At 42.9% G+C, this 12,123-nt stretch overlaps 1 protein-coding gene across 1 annotated transcript; it reads left to right on the top strand.

Annotated features, from left to right (window-relative positions):
* Nucleotides 1–2,013: 2,013 nt before the first annotated feature.
* Nucleotides 2,014–11,500, top strand: si:dkey-93h22.8 (uncharacterized protein LOC449943 homolog). Its single transcript, XM_005925050.3, has 11 exons — nucleotides 2,014–2,205; nucleotides 4,239–4,343; nucleotides 4,429–4,584; nucleotides 4,895–6,578; nucleotides 7,169–7,222; nucleotides 7,311–8,091; nucleotides 8,164–8,367; nucleotides 8,565–8,631; nucleotides 8,720–8,841; nucleotides 8,933–9,084; nucleotides 10,548–11,500. Exons 1-11 carry the CDS (start codon nucleotides 2,110–2,112, stop codon nucleotides 10,646–10,648), a joined length of 3,522 nt encoding a protein of 1,173 aa, XP_005925112.1. The 5' UTR covers nucleotides 2,014–2,109; the 3' UTR covers nucleotides 10,649–11,500.
* Nucleotides 11,501–12,123: the final 623 nt, after the last annotated feature.

Genomic DNA, 12,123 nt, shown 5'->3' with positions numbered 1-12,123 from the left:
CCTGCACTTAGTGCTAACCAGGTGAATAAAGTGAATAAAAAAGTGAATAAAGATCTCTATTTTTAAAGCTTATTATTTATTAGGTAATAAGAGTCCAGGTCTCTTTATTTCATTTCCTCTTCCCAGCTTATTCACATGCAATGAGGCAAATGGCTGGCAGAGTCAGACAGATCAGGGAGTTCCTTAATAAACTAAAAATATAATATAATATAATATAGCCACACCTGATCAGAGTCTGAAGCTTCGTGTATTTGCCATCACATGCAGGTGAAGACTCACACAAAATGGGGAGACATTATAACTACTGACGGCCACCCTCATCTGGTTATGGTGCAGACAGAGGCAACAAACAGACAAAACCAAGCAAACTCTTCAGCTCCTGCAGAAATGATTAAGCAATGATTGGCTCAACTTCATAATCAAATAGAAACAAAGTGTAACAGTAAACAGAAAAGGAAACAAGAGGAAAGCACATAGTTGATGTACTGAATATGCAAATGTAATCAACCACAGCTGAAAATACTGATTTGAGCAGTTGTATTTATTACTCAGACGTATAATAACAATTTCTCATATATGACTTAACATGATGTGGAGCTGCACAAGACGAAGAGGAAAGAAACGAAACAAAGCACCAATCACACCGAACTGTATGAGTAACAAGCAATAAATACAATCAATCAAACTCATTTAAAGCTTTCTGTGGCCTCGAGTCCACGTGAAGACTAAACTGGAAAAACTGGACCTCACAAAGGTCCCATTTCAAGTTAAACAAGTTAGTAAAACCGTTGTTAATCTCTAACGGAAAAGTACTGGCAAAGCAAACATTGTGATGTCTGAACATGCGCACAATCAGTTAGCCTGTTTTGTAGATGGGGCAGAAACCAGGAAGTTACAGTCACCATTTCAAGGACTGAGTTTTAATGTAGCTTATTATGGTATCTAACATTTTATGAAGCCGCTGATGCCGAACATTTGCACTGATATTTTTACCACACTCTCAGCAATTATAACACCAGCGATAATAAAGCACTAGAAGATAACTCCCACTTACACCATTAGTGCTCTCTCCATCAAAGCTTCATGCCATAAAACAGATTCAAACAAATGTCAGGCAGCCTGAGCTGTATCTGACTGCTTCTGCCTTTATTTTGCTAAAATGCTACTTTATAAATTATACATATTTGTGTGGCATGTGTCCTTCTCTGCACAAAGTGAGATCTTTTCTCCAGAGCCAGCAGGGAGCAAGAAGAGCAGCGAGGCCAGACTATGGAGGCTGTGAGGGTGGGTCTTCTTACAGCAGTGGTAGGGTACCTCATGAAATCTTAATGCAAAACCTAGGGAACAAATTAAGAAGAAGAAAGGTATCAGTTAAAGAGCCAGAAATCCTGAATAGTGCTTTCACTTTGCTAGATACTTCACTAGATAGATACTGATGTGGATCAGGTATATTTTATTATTGGAACAGGAAATCACTCCTACCTGGACCATTTTCACTTATATTCATATTAGAATAATTAATTTTAATTTAACATTTCACTTTGAGTGTATTGGTTTTATAACTTGTTTTTTTATAGAAAGTTCACATTTTCTATCGCTTATATCTATATTTGTACATAACATCTGTAACAAGACTCTTCCGCCACAAGGTGTCTCTTTGAGCAATAACTAATGAATGGAAAAACTTAAACCTGTAACAAGAATCAACTTTTAATAAGTTAATTTTTTACTTATTTGTTTGAATTGATTATAATTTGGGTGAAATGAAAGCAGTCCAGAAACATTTAAGTGCTTCTGAATACGATCCTGTAAAAAGAAAAGAAAAACGATTCCTTTAATAAGCTGCCTTTTATTTTACCTTTCATTGTCAAAACCCGCTTCCTTTATTTGTCCCTAATTCGTCTCGCTTTGTGGGTCACTAAAACTATTTTTTAAGCTAAAACTAATTAATAATCAATGAGAAACGTGACGAGCAGACAGCTGACCTGGGATCTGATTTCTACTCGCGTCCTCGCTCTGATTAACGTAGTTAAATCCGATCTCAGATCAGTGCTTTTCGCGCGCTTCCAACCGGTGACCACGTGTCTCCCTCCGGCCTGCCAGCGGACCATGTGGAGAGGCAAGATGGCGGCGCGGTGGAGGGGGAAAGACGGGGAAGTAAATGCCGGCAACAGCGACTTTATGGCCAGCAACACCCCCAACGAGGTACCGGTTTCCTCACTTTAGCTCATCGGTCATAAAATAGACCGCATAGTGGCGGGTTTCGGTGCATTAGTCGGGCGTGTATCCCCTGCTCTCGAGGCCACATGCGCGAATAACGACACGTGGCTGAAACGAGCTCGTAGTACTACTCAGGTAGTGATCAGGGAGCGGATCGATCCGCCTGTCATTTGGACGGTTTGGATGCGGGAAATGCTAAATGACAAGCTAGTTAATGAGGCTGTTCGTGTCTAGTTTGATGTTTATTAGTTTGGACGTTTAAACGGAGGGAAGCCGGTGAGTTCCCGCGAAGGTACAAGATGTTCAGATAAGGCATCGCCCTCCGTACGACCCACGCTGCTTTATTTCCCTCAACTACCCCCCAGCTGCTGTCCTTGCTTGACTGCCGGAAGCCTAATTTTAACATATTTCCAGGCACTGAAATGAACCGCTGCCCTGTCAAGCAAATGCTTGGTTAGAGGAGTGCAGGAAATGAGAGCTGCTTCACTTCCCAGAGGTGCTGTACAGATGTTACACCCGCCTCTAGGGCCTTAGCCGGCTTCCTACTCATTCATCACAACTTGATCTTAAAAACTGAGGTTTCACTTTCCTGTTCTTTCCTTTAAGAGAAATCCTTTGCTGTCTGACTGAGTGTCTGCTCCTCTTTGTGTTTAGTTATAGTATATGGATTAAATACCCCACACAGTTCTTGATTTAATAGCATGAGCCACATAATCACATTTAGAGCCTAAAAAAGTTGCAGGGGTCTTTTAAACAGCGGCCACAAAAAATAGGCAAAGTTTGTTAATAACATGAAATACTATTAAAACAAAGATGCGCACTCCTGCTTCCCAGTGAGTTATAAGTGTGCTGTCACAGATTTAAATCTTTAAAAAATAAATAGTATTTTATAGGGTTTCTTAGGTCAAATTATTAGACCCAGTATCCAACGTAACACAGGCACCTTTCCTTTCACCAGCTTCTTGATTGAGTTATTCGTTGTATAGTAATGAGGTGGTGGGTGGGAGTGGTTAAGGATGGCTTCATTTATGTGTAAAACTATCCAAAGATGCAGTTTAGAAAAAAGTATTTTGTGAATAATGATGTAAGAAAAAGCTGCTGGTGAACCGTTTTGGTGCTGATGTTAATGCCAGAGGAGGTTTGGTGCTGTGGAGTTACTGAGTCAGCAGAGCAGTGAGACTTTTGTGCCCTGTGCACCTCAGCGACCCGCTCTGTAACTTTACGTGGTCTGACACTACGTTTCTAAATGCTTCTACTCTGCAGTAATACCATTTACAGTTGATTGTGGAAAATCTAGGAGAGAAGAAATGTCACAAACTGAGTTGTTAAAGGTTTGCATCCTATTACAGCAGCTCACTCAAATTCATCAAGCTCTTTACAACAAACTGTTCTTCGCGAATGTTTGTAAATGTTTCACTAGATACTTGATTTTCTGCACCTTTGGCAGACGGACTGAACACACCTGAAGATTAAGAGATGTGGTCCATTACTATTGTCCATGTGATGCACTTTTTTTTCACTGGCCCACAGTCATTGAGATGTTGGTTATGTTAAACCCTGAAATGGACAACATTATGGACAGTCTTAATATTTTAGTCACAACCGCTGTATTCCACAAACTAATAAACAACTTAGCTGCACCACCATTCAGCTGCTCTAATGCTTCAGATAGTGCTGAGTGCAGTAAGCAATCAAACTATCATGTTCTGTAATAACAGCATTTCATTTAGGACGATACATAAGTCAGTGTGGGTTTATGTGTGATAGACAAGTACTCGCTTTTTAAACATGAGTCAAGTATCAGATCCGATCACAGTTTTTTGAACTTTTGTCAGAACTGGGACTTCCTGTTTTTGCTCTGGAGTTAGAGTCATGCTTCCTGATCTTTTGGTCACACCCAGGGAAATGAGTGTTTTGGGGTTTTTGTTTTTTATTAAGCAGGAGGTGTAAATATACTAATGTGTGTGCATGCAAATCAGTATAACATGGACATTGAAGTGTCATGCCTGTGTTTACAGCCAGTCCTGAGCAGGGCAGGTGTGGAAGGCGTGGACATGGACACACAGTCCTGTGTGGATCACTCCATCCTGGCCATCTTGGAAGACTCCACTGTTGCATCGGAGGTCAGAGTCAAAGCAGATTCATCTAAATGATTTCACTCAGTCACACTGGCTGTGTATGTATTTTGATTTGGCGTTCTCGCTTCAGTGCAAGAGCAGAGCTGAGGAAGAAAGCGAGCGCCTGCTGTCCGCCCTGACTGAGATGCTGGATTGTGTGGAGGATGACGGCAGGACTCTGTCTCCTTTCGACACCCTGCCAGACACCAAGTTCCTCCGCCAGGCAGAGTACAGGGACAACACCGTGGTGAGTAGAAACTAGAATGAAGAATTACTTGTATTGTCCACAGTCTGTTCTAGTAATCAGAGAAGAAGTAGGAGAAGCGTTTCGACTGTTTCATCGTGAAGCTAATGATGATCAGCTAATGTGGAAATTTACAAGGCAGGATTAGTGTGTTAGTGAGGTGTCTGTAAATAAAATAAAGATTTTTCTATGTCACAACTTCAGCTCTTTTAGATCACCATGGTAACTTGTGTTTAGGTAGGAAGGAAGTGACATGTTACTCGCAGCAGATGCAGTATGAGATCTTGAGACCCCTCTCTCTCATTTTTAATAGGGATCATCGTTTGCTCAGAGACTTAGACCAAGATCTAAAACACCAACTACAGCATCCACAACTCAGAGTGATGGGGAGAAAGGCGAGGGGGGCAAACTAGAGAAAAGCGGTCTGTCACAGATGTTTAAGCTACAAGGCCAGATGTTTCATCCCAAAAATAAAAAGGCAGATGCCGAAGTCGAGGTTTTTACCTCGACTTCTCTCGTCAGCCTGGTGAAGCTCATGCATCCCTACTGTCTGAAGCTTCGTGTGGAGGAAGGGGATCAGCCGAGGACACATCCCACCATATTCTCCCAGGAAGAGGTGTGGAAGTACGAAAGACCAACTGGAGACAGTGATGAAGAGATAAATGTAGTATCTGATGACGAGGCGCCTGTAAGAGAGACCAAGATACGAGATGAGGTAGATGAAAGAAGAGATAGCGGGCAAGTCCTGAAGAGCGTGCTGTTGAATGGAAACTCCAGATCACCCCCATCCAAAGGGAAGAAAAGAGTGAGCTTTGGCCCCGTTCGAGTGGCTTCATTGGATGAATCGGAAAATGGATTAAATGAGAGCAATCCCACAAATTGCCATACTAGTGAAAGTGAGTCACTTCCACTGAACAGCACAAACACACTTGAAAATCCAGCAATTGAAGCCTCAGCAACGTCCTCGGAGGTGAATTATAGCAAAACTGAGGACCAGCAGCCTAAAGCTCAGACAAAGGCCAGATCACTCAGCCTCCAACAGTACAGACAGCTGCGCCAGAAGAGACAACCCCTGGTAGAGAAACAGGGGAACTACACTACCAAGTGGCCCTCTGTTCCTGAGCCCCCTAAGGAGCTGACCCCCATCCTCTGTTTGCAGAAACAAAACGGCTGCAAACCTAAGATGCCGCATCACTACCCAGACCCCCGTAAACCTGATTTCAAGTCATCCCATCTTGCCTCTTCACCACGCAAGCTTCACTCCTCAGAAGCCAAATCTTCCACTTATGTAAATCACAGCAGACTAAATCACCAAAGGACTGAATCCAAAGTCCTCTCGCCTGCCAGTCCACTGCCGGACATTCTTCATGAAAGCCAGAAAAGTCCAGTGAAGAAGCCAACAATACTTAGTAGTGACCCCCCAAATCCTGTCCTCCTTTCCCTGCCAGTTCTTCAGGCAGCATCACCATCCACTTCCAACTCTTCATCAGCACCTAAAGTGGAGTTTCTGTCCAGGGATTCAAGCCTGCAGAGCAACAGACAGCCTCAAGAACTCCACACTGAATCCTCAGCTGCACCTCTTCAGAGACAGACATGTTCCTCAGAGCTAAATCCTCAGGTGTCACCTCTAATCAAAGATTATAGCCAAGAGAGCATTGCACCGCTTCAGGATACGAAGACAGCATTTAGTGAAATAGCAAATGATTCCTATATCTCTCAGGAACAAGAAAACTCACAGGGCATAAAATCACACATTCAAAAATGCAGTCTGAGCCCACCCAAAGGACCCCAGCGCTTACCAGAAACTCCACAGGCACCGAGTCCTGACGCACAGAGACCAGTAAAATGTTCCTCTGTCAGCCCACATTTCAGTCAGCCCCTCACTCACATAGATTCTGGAGCAGTAACCGAGGTCCTAACCCACAGTACGAGTCCTCCCGAGGAACCACCACCTCCTCAATCCAGGTGCAGAGTGCAGGGAGCAACAGCTGACTCAGGTAAACACAAAGGAGTAGTTTCACATTTTAGGAAATATACAGAAGTTGATTGACTGTGAAATAAATGTAGAAGCAGCCAGTTAGCTCGACTTAAAGACTGGAATCTGGGGAAAACATTTTCAAAGGCAAAATATGCCTGATTTAAAACAACAGCTATTTTTTATGTTTTGTGCCAGGAAGCATACTTTCTGTTTTTTTTGCTAGTATATACTATGTTGCGATCACCACAGTGCGGCAGTAGAGCACTTATTAGCTGTTTGCTTTCCACAACAAAAGCAGGAAAGGAACATGGTCCGAACTACCAGGAAAAACTGGTAAAACTTGTGTGGGACGATGACGTGGAGACAGGTGTGCAGACAGGAGACGCATGCAAAGTTAAAGGCTGTCCAAAAAACTCTGCATACTAGAAGATTCAGTCTTCATTTTTACTGTTTTCTCATAGAACATATTAATAAGAAAGCCCAAGGAGTTTGAGCTTACATGGTGTTGTTATTATTTTGAGTTAAATGTGATGATGATAGGAGTGTGAGAGAACTAAAGGCGAGCATCTTCCAAAGCGGTCTTTTCACGTTTGTTCTTTCTTTCATCAGGAATTGAAGCGACTGATCTGACCAGCTTGTTGGAGCAGTTTGAGGAAACACAAGGTGAATTTTGTCAGATTACTAGCAGCGGTGTACTAATGGAGGCTCACGTCCTGTGATACATAACCTCTTTTTATTTTTCCTCCTCCAGCTAAAGAAGAGAGAGTTTGTGAGAGCGAGCCCGCGCTTGTTCGTGCTGCTTCATTAACGGCGATGTCCTCTGTGGGACCACTTGAATCTTTAAGCACTGCAGAAAGTCAGAAACTCCAAGTGTTGGAGGCTGTGGATATCCCTGAGCCCCTCAGCACTGAAATCATTCTGAGCACTAAGCAGCCTGCAAGACGGAAAAATCCTCCATCCAAGGCTATTCAGATAATTGACCCCCGTCCTCTGCCGTCCAGGAAGACTCACACAACTCAGTCAGAGTCAGCTGCAGCTCTTGCTTCTTCCCACATGTTTGTGCACGTATCTGCCGATCACGATTACTGCGGCTCTGTAGATCATTCTCCTGTAAATGCTTCTCAGCGTAGCAGAGCTAAGCCCCCTTTACTCAAGGATGCTTCTCAAACCACAAATGAGCACCATGTGATGACCCAGGGCTCGCAAGCTGCAGGTGAAGAGAAGAACCAGATTACAACTGTTAAAACACAGTCAGTGCTGCAGCATCAGTTCAATCAGCCCAGGGCCAGATCAGAGACCACAGACAGAGCTCTGCAGTTTGCAGACTGTGCTGCCAAAGAAGATCGTGGGAGGAGTGAAGACAAGACCGCTCCATGCACCTTCCCGACACCTCCACCCAGTCCTCCTGTCAGAGGCAGAGAGAAGAGGAGATACAGGAGAAGATCACCACGGTCCGATTCAAGCTCCAGCTCCCGGTCCTCCTCTTCTTCTTCCTCATCCAGCTCTTCATCTCGCTCTCCAAAAAGATTAAGGTACTCATCTTCTATCATTCACGTTCAGCCTGAGCTTTTGCCTTTTGTGGCTACAATATGTCGATCTTGCAGGCTCCATCGCAAGCGTTCAGAGAGCAGCTCGTGTTCATCATCCCCCTCTTGCTCCGTGTCCCGATCCCCTCCTCGGCGGTACAGGTCAGGGTGCTGCACACCAAGATACAGCAGATCACGGTCCAGATCTTGGTCCCGGTCCACATCCCGGTCTCGGTCGCCATCTCCACAAATATGCTGTAAGCGGTGGAGAGACTTTTGCAGGTCAGTGAATATTATTGATGAGCTGTAACCATCCAGTTCAGATACAGTGCAGTTGTTGCTAACTTCCAAAGAGAACTAGTGCGAACTTTTGACATAAGGAACAATTGCACTGACTTGTCGTTGCCCCTGATTTTATGCGATAACTGACACATTCAGTGGGAGCAAAATCTCACTCTCCATTTTCTTCGTCCGTGCAGCAGCAGCAGAGAGTCCAGGAAGCTCAGGAGAGAGCACGAGATAAGGATTCAGAAACTGAAAGCCATAGTGAGTAAAACTCATCTGACGTACTGATATATCTTTTTTTACTTTTCCAGTGGGCGGTAACTATATCGCATTTAATTCTTTCACACAGGACGAGCGCCGGGTGGTGTACGTCGGCCGCATCCGCAGGTCCATGACTCACGATGAACTGAGAGAACGCTTCTCTCAGTTTGGAGAGGTGGAGTGTGTGTCACTTCACTTCAGAGATAGGGGGTAAGCATGCACCATTACAGTTTAACACGTTTTTTATTGGCTTTACAGTGAAATGGGTCACCATTAAACTCAACATCTTTGGTTCCCACAGTGACCACTATGCCTTCGTTACTTTCTACAACATGGAAGATGCTTTCGCAGCCATCGATAATGGTGGGAAACTACGGCAACCTGATGAGCTGCCCTTTGACATCTGCTTTGGTGGAAGACGGCAGTTTTGTAATACAAACTACACGGATCTCGGTAGGTCTAACACCAACAGCCAAGACAAACACTACACTATAGTGAAAGGAGAGAGTTACCGGACAAACCGATAAAAAACAAAAAATTTATCTGGAAAAGACTAAAAAAAATTGCCCTAAAAACTACTGTGTTATGAAACGGCAGGGGAACCTACACATGCTGTATCCTTCAATTTGTTATGACTGTACACACAGTATACTGTGTATTCTGCGCAGTATAAGAGCACCAGCAGCACATGCAGGCTTAAAGCTAAGGTCTACAAATATAATAAGAACAACTACTCATCTGTGGCGTCCACAAAGGAATAAAAGCCTGGCCTTATAATAGCTGTGTGAGAATGGACAGGCTGAAACACGCTTGGTTTATTCTACCAGAATAAAGGAAAAAAAAGAAGTTGAATGAAATCATATTAAATGTAGCCAGACAACCAAAAAAAATAATTGAAGTTGTAGAGATGTGACATTGTGACTAAATCCAACAGATTAAAATTGAAAGTTGCTCTCAGGCATTTAAAAAAAAAGAAAGAAACCACAGTACTCGTTCAGACATGAGGCTGAGATGTTCAGCACAGGAAAAAGGGGGTTTATACCCAACACAGTCAACTGTTGTTTATGCTCTTTAATTGCAGAGCCAAAGATGCCACCACAGAGGTGTCCCAACCTGTACAGTGTGGGTCATCTCTTTGGGTTGGGAATTAAAATTGGTGTCATATATGATAATTGTGCACATTTAATCTGTTTCATTACAAACAGAAACCAACTGCTAAAACACCTCATGACTTCCCAGCAGGACTAGCATGTTCGATTCGAGTCTATCATGACAGTCCCCTCACTTCTGTGAGAATAGAGCACTCCAACAGCACCGCTGTGTACAGCTGAAAACCTTAATCAGAAAGATGAATGATGATGATGGTGTAACTAGTGTAAGTTATAAATTGATTAGGTGAGTGATTTTCTAACTTTTTGTGCCCGAGGCACCTCGTAAAGGTGAAGGTGCATCTGTATCTGAATCCACACAGGTCCAGTAAACGGGCTTGTTGCTCTTTTTAAGCAGCTCTCAACATTCCAAACTTCAGGGAGAAGAGCCACCCAGCAACTAATCCCTATTGACTTTTGTAGAGCACCGGCGCTCTGGGCCCAGGTGTTGCTGATTGAAAATAAGGCACACATCCTCTCCAGTGCTCATAGAAAAGAATGGCCACACAGACAGGCTGAGAGGGAAGGAGGGCAGAGTGGGTTATCACGCAGCCTCCGCAGACAGATGAAGCACTTGGATTAAGGGCCAGTGTCACTGCTGGTCAAGAGTTACAGTGCAACAGTGTTATCATAAACTGAAATTTTGAAGCTTCACAAAAGCTGTATTTGCTACAGTGCTCTCACACTATATTGTAATACACATCGCGGACACCCTCCTCACCTTGTTGAACACAGCAGTGAACATGTGCACATCCCTCTCTTTCTCAGATGCAAACAGAGACGCAGAAGCGTCTCCTTCCAGGACCAATTTTGAGGACCTCGACTTTGATTCGTTGCTGAAGCAGGCTCAGAGAGGATTAAAGACGTAGCAGAGCCGAGAGGACGAACGGCAGCACAAGCCTGCAAGAAAAGATGGAAGCGTTTGCTTTGGGGGGGGGTTTCCACAAACCTCAGAGCATTGTGCTCATACTGGCATGGGAAAAATTTGTTATAAGTTTTCATGTTTTGCTAAACTATATTGTAAATGCATGAAGGTTTTTATGTGTACAGTTTATATGTACAAATATGTAGCACTTGTATGCATGCAGTTACTCGTGTGCAAAGTTGACATGTAGCACTTGATGTGAGACAAGGTTTTTATGGCATTCCAGAGCACTGAGAAAAGTTTGTATAGGAAAAAAAAGGCAATTTATTGTTTTTCTGTTTAATTGGGTTAATTTGAGTGATTAGATATTTTCATGTAGATATTTACCTCTGACAAGGAGCTTTTGTTATTGTGTTGATTTGTGTGTTTCTTTGCTGTTCCGGACTGATTTAAATGAACGTTTTTGAGGGCTTGGACTAATGTAGAAGGGGTTCGCTTTTCCAGTAGGTCCACATTTGGATCTGTTCTAGTAGTTTATTAGACATTTAGGTTTATATCTTCACAAACATATACCAAACTTAAACAAGAAAAATTTGGTGACATCATATTGATGTTGAACCAGATTCAGATAATTGTGGCAGACAGTGGTTTGCTCCACTGCTTTACTTTCCATTGGTGAGCTTGAAATAAAGGGTGTGATATATTGCTCTTTACATAGAATAAACAATGTTTATGGCTGTAACCACACTGCATTACCTCAGTTTCATCTTGTGCATTAATCTGGCTGCTATGTTTTTCAGGGGGGTCTCCTTAATTGTTGGTTGACAATTAAAATCATAACCTGTTGAATTTTCAAGTGATTGTCATCAAGTGTGAAATTTATTTCTGATAAAAATAATTTCCCGTGGGCCCACACAAGTGATTCTTTTGGTCTATGCAGTGACCCCATTTTTAAAAAGTCCTTAAAAAAAACCTCTGATTCAAACCTGTGATTCTGGACTGCAGCTACTGATAGTGACTGCACCTCTAGTTAAATTGCTGGCATATTAAAAAACAAATCTACATCTAGAATCACTAGAAAGCACCGATTATCTGTGGAGACTTGATATATTGAGATTTTGAGCTCCCGAAGGTGTTTTTACTGTTATAGACTGTTCACATATCTTAACATCATCACAGTACTTAGGATTAGACTTAGTTTCCACCTTCACAAAATCCTCTCCTGGCTTCAAAAAACTAGGGCCAGCAATTTTGTGGACAAAAGTAAAATTAGCCTGATGATGCATTCGCAAAACCACACACTCAGGAGAGGGAGTGGGAGTTCTTTGGGCGATCTCCTAAGAGTTTGCTGATTTATATGCAAAGATCTAGACAGTTTATTTCAGTAATTAACCACCAAGAAGAACTGCAATTTGTGCCTCAGAAAAGATAAGGGAGTGTGATATAAGGCCATTGGATCCATCCTGCCATTGATACGAG

The sequence above is a fragment of the Haplochromis burtoni genome, unplaced genomic scaffold (genome assembly GCF_018398535.1).
Source record: "Haplochromis burtoni strain Fernald_Lab_line unplaced genomic scaffold, NCSU_Asbu1 Contig_70, whole genome shotgun sequence".
NCBI classification, from domain to species: domain Eukaryota; kingdom Metazoa; phylum Chordata; class Actinopteri; order Cichliformes; family Cichlidae; genus Haplochromis; species Haplochromis burtoni.
Note: the sequence above shows the minus strand (reverse complement) of the source record. Positions and strands in the feature narration are given on the sequence as shown.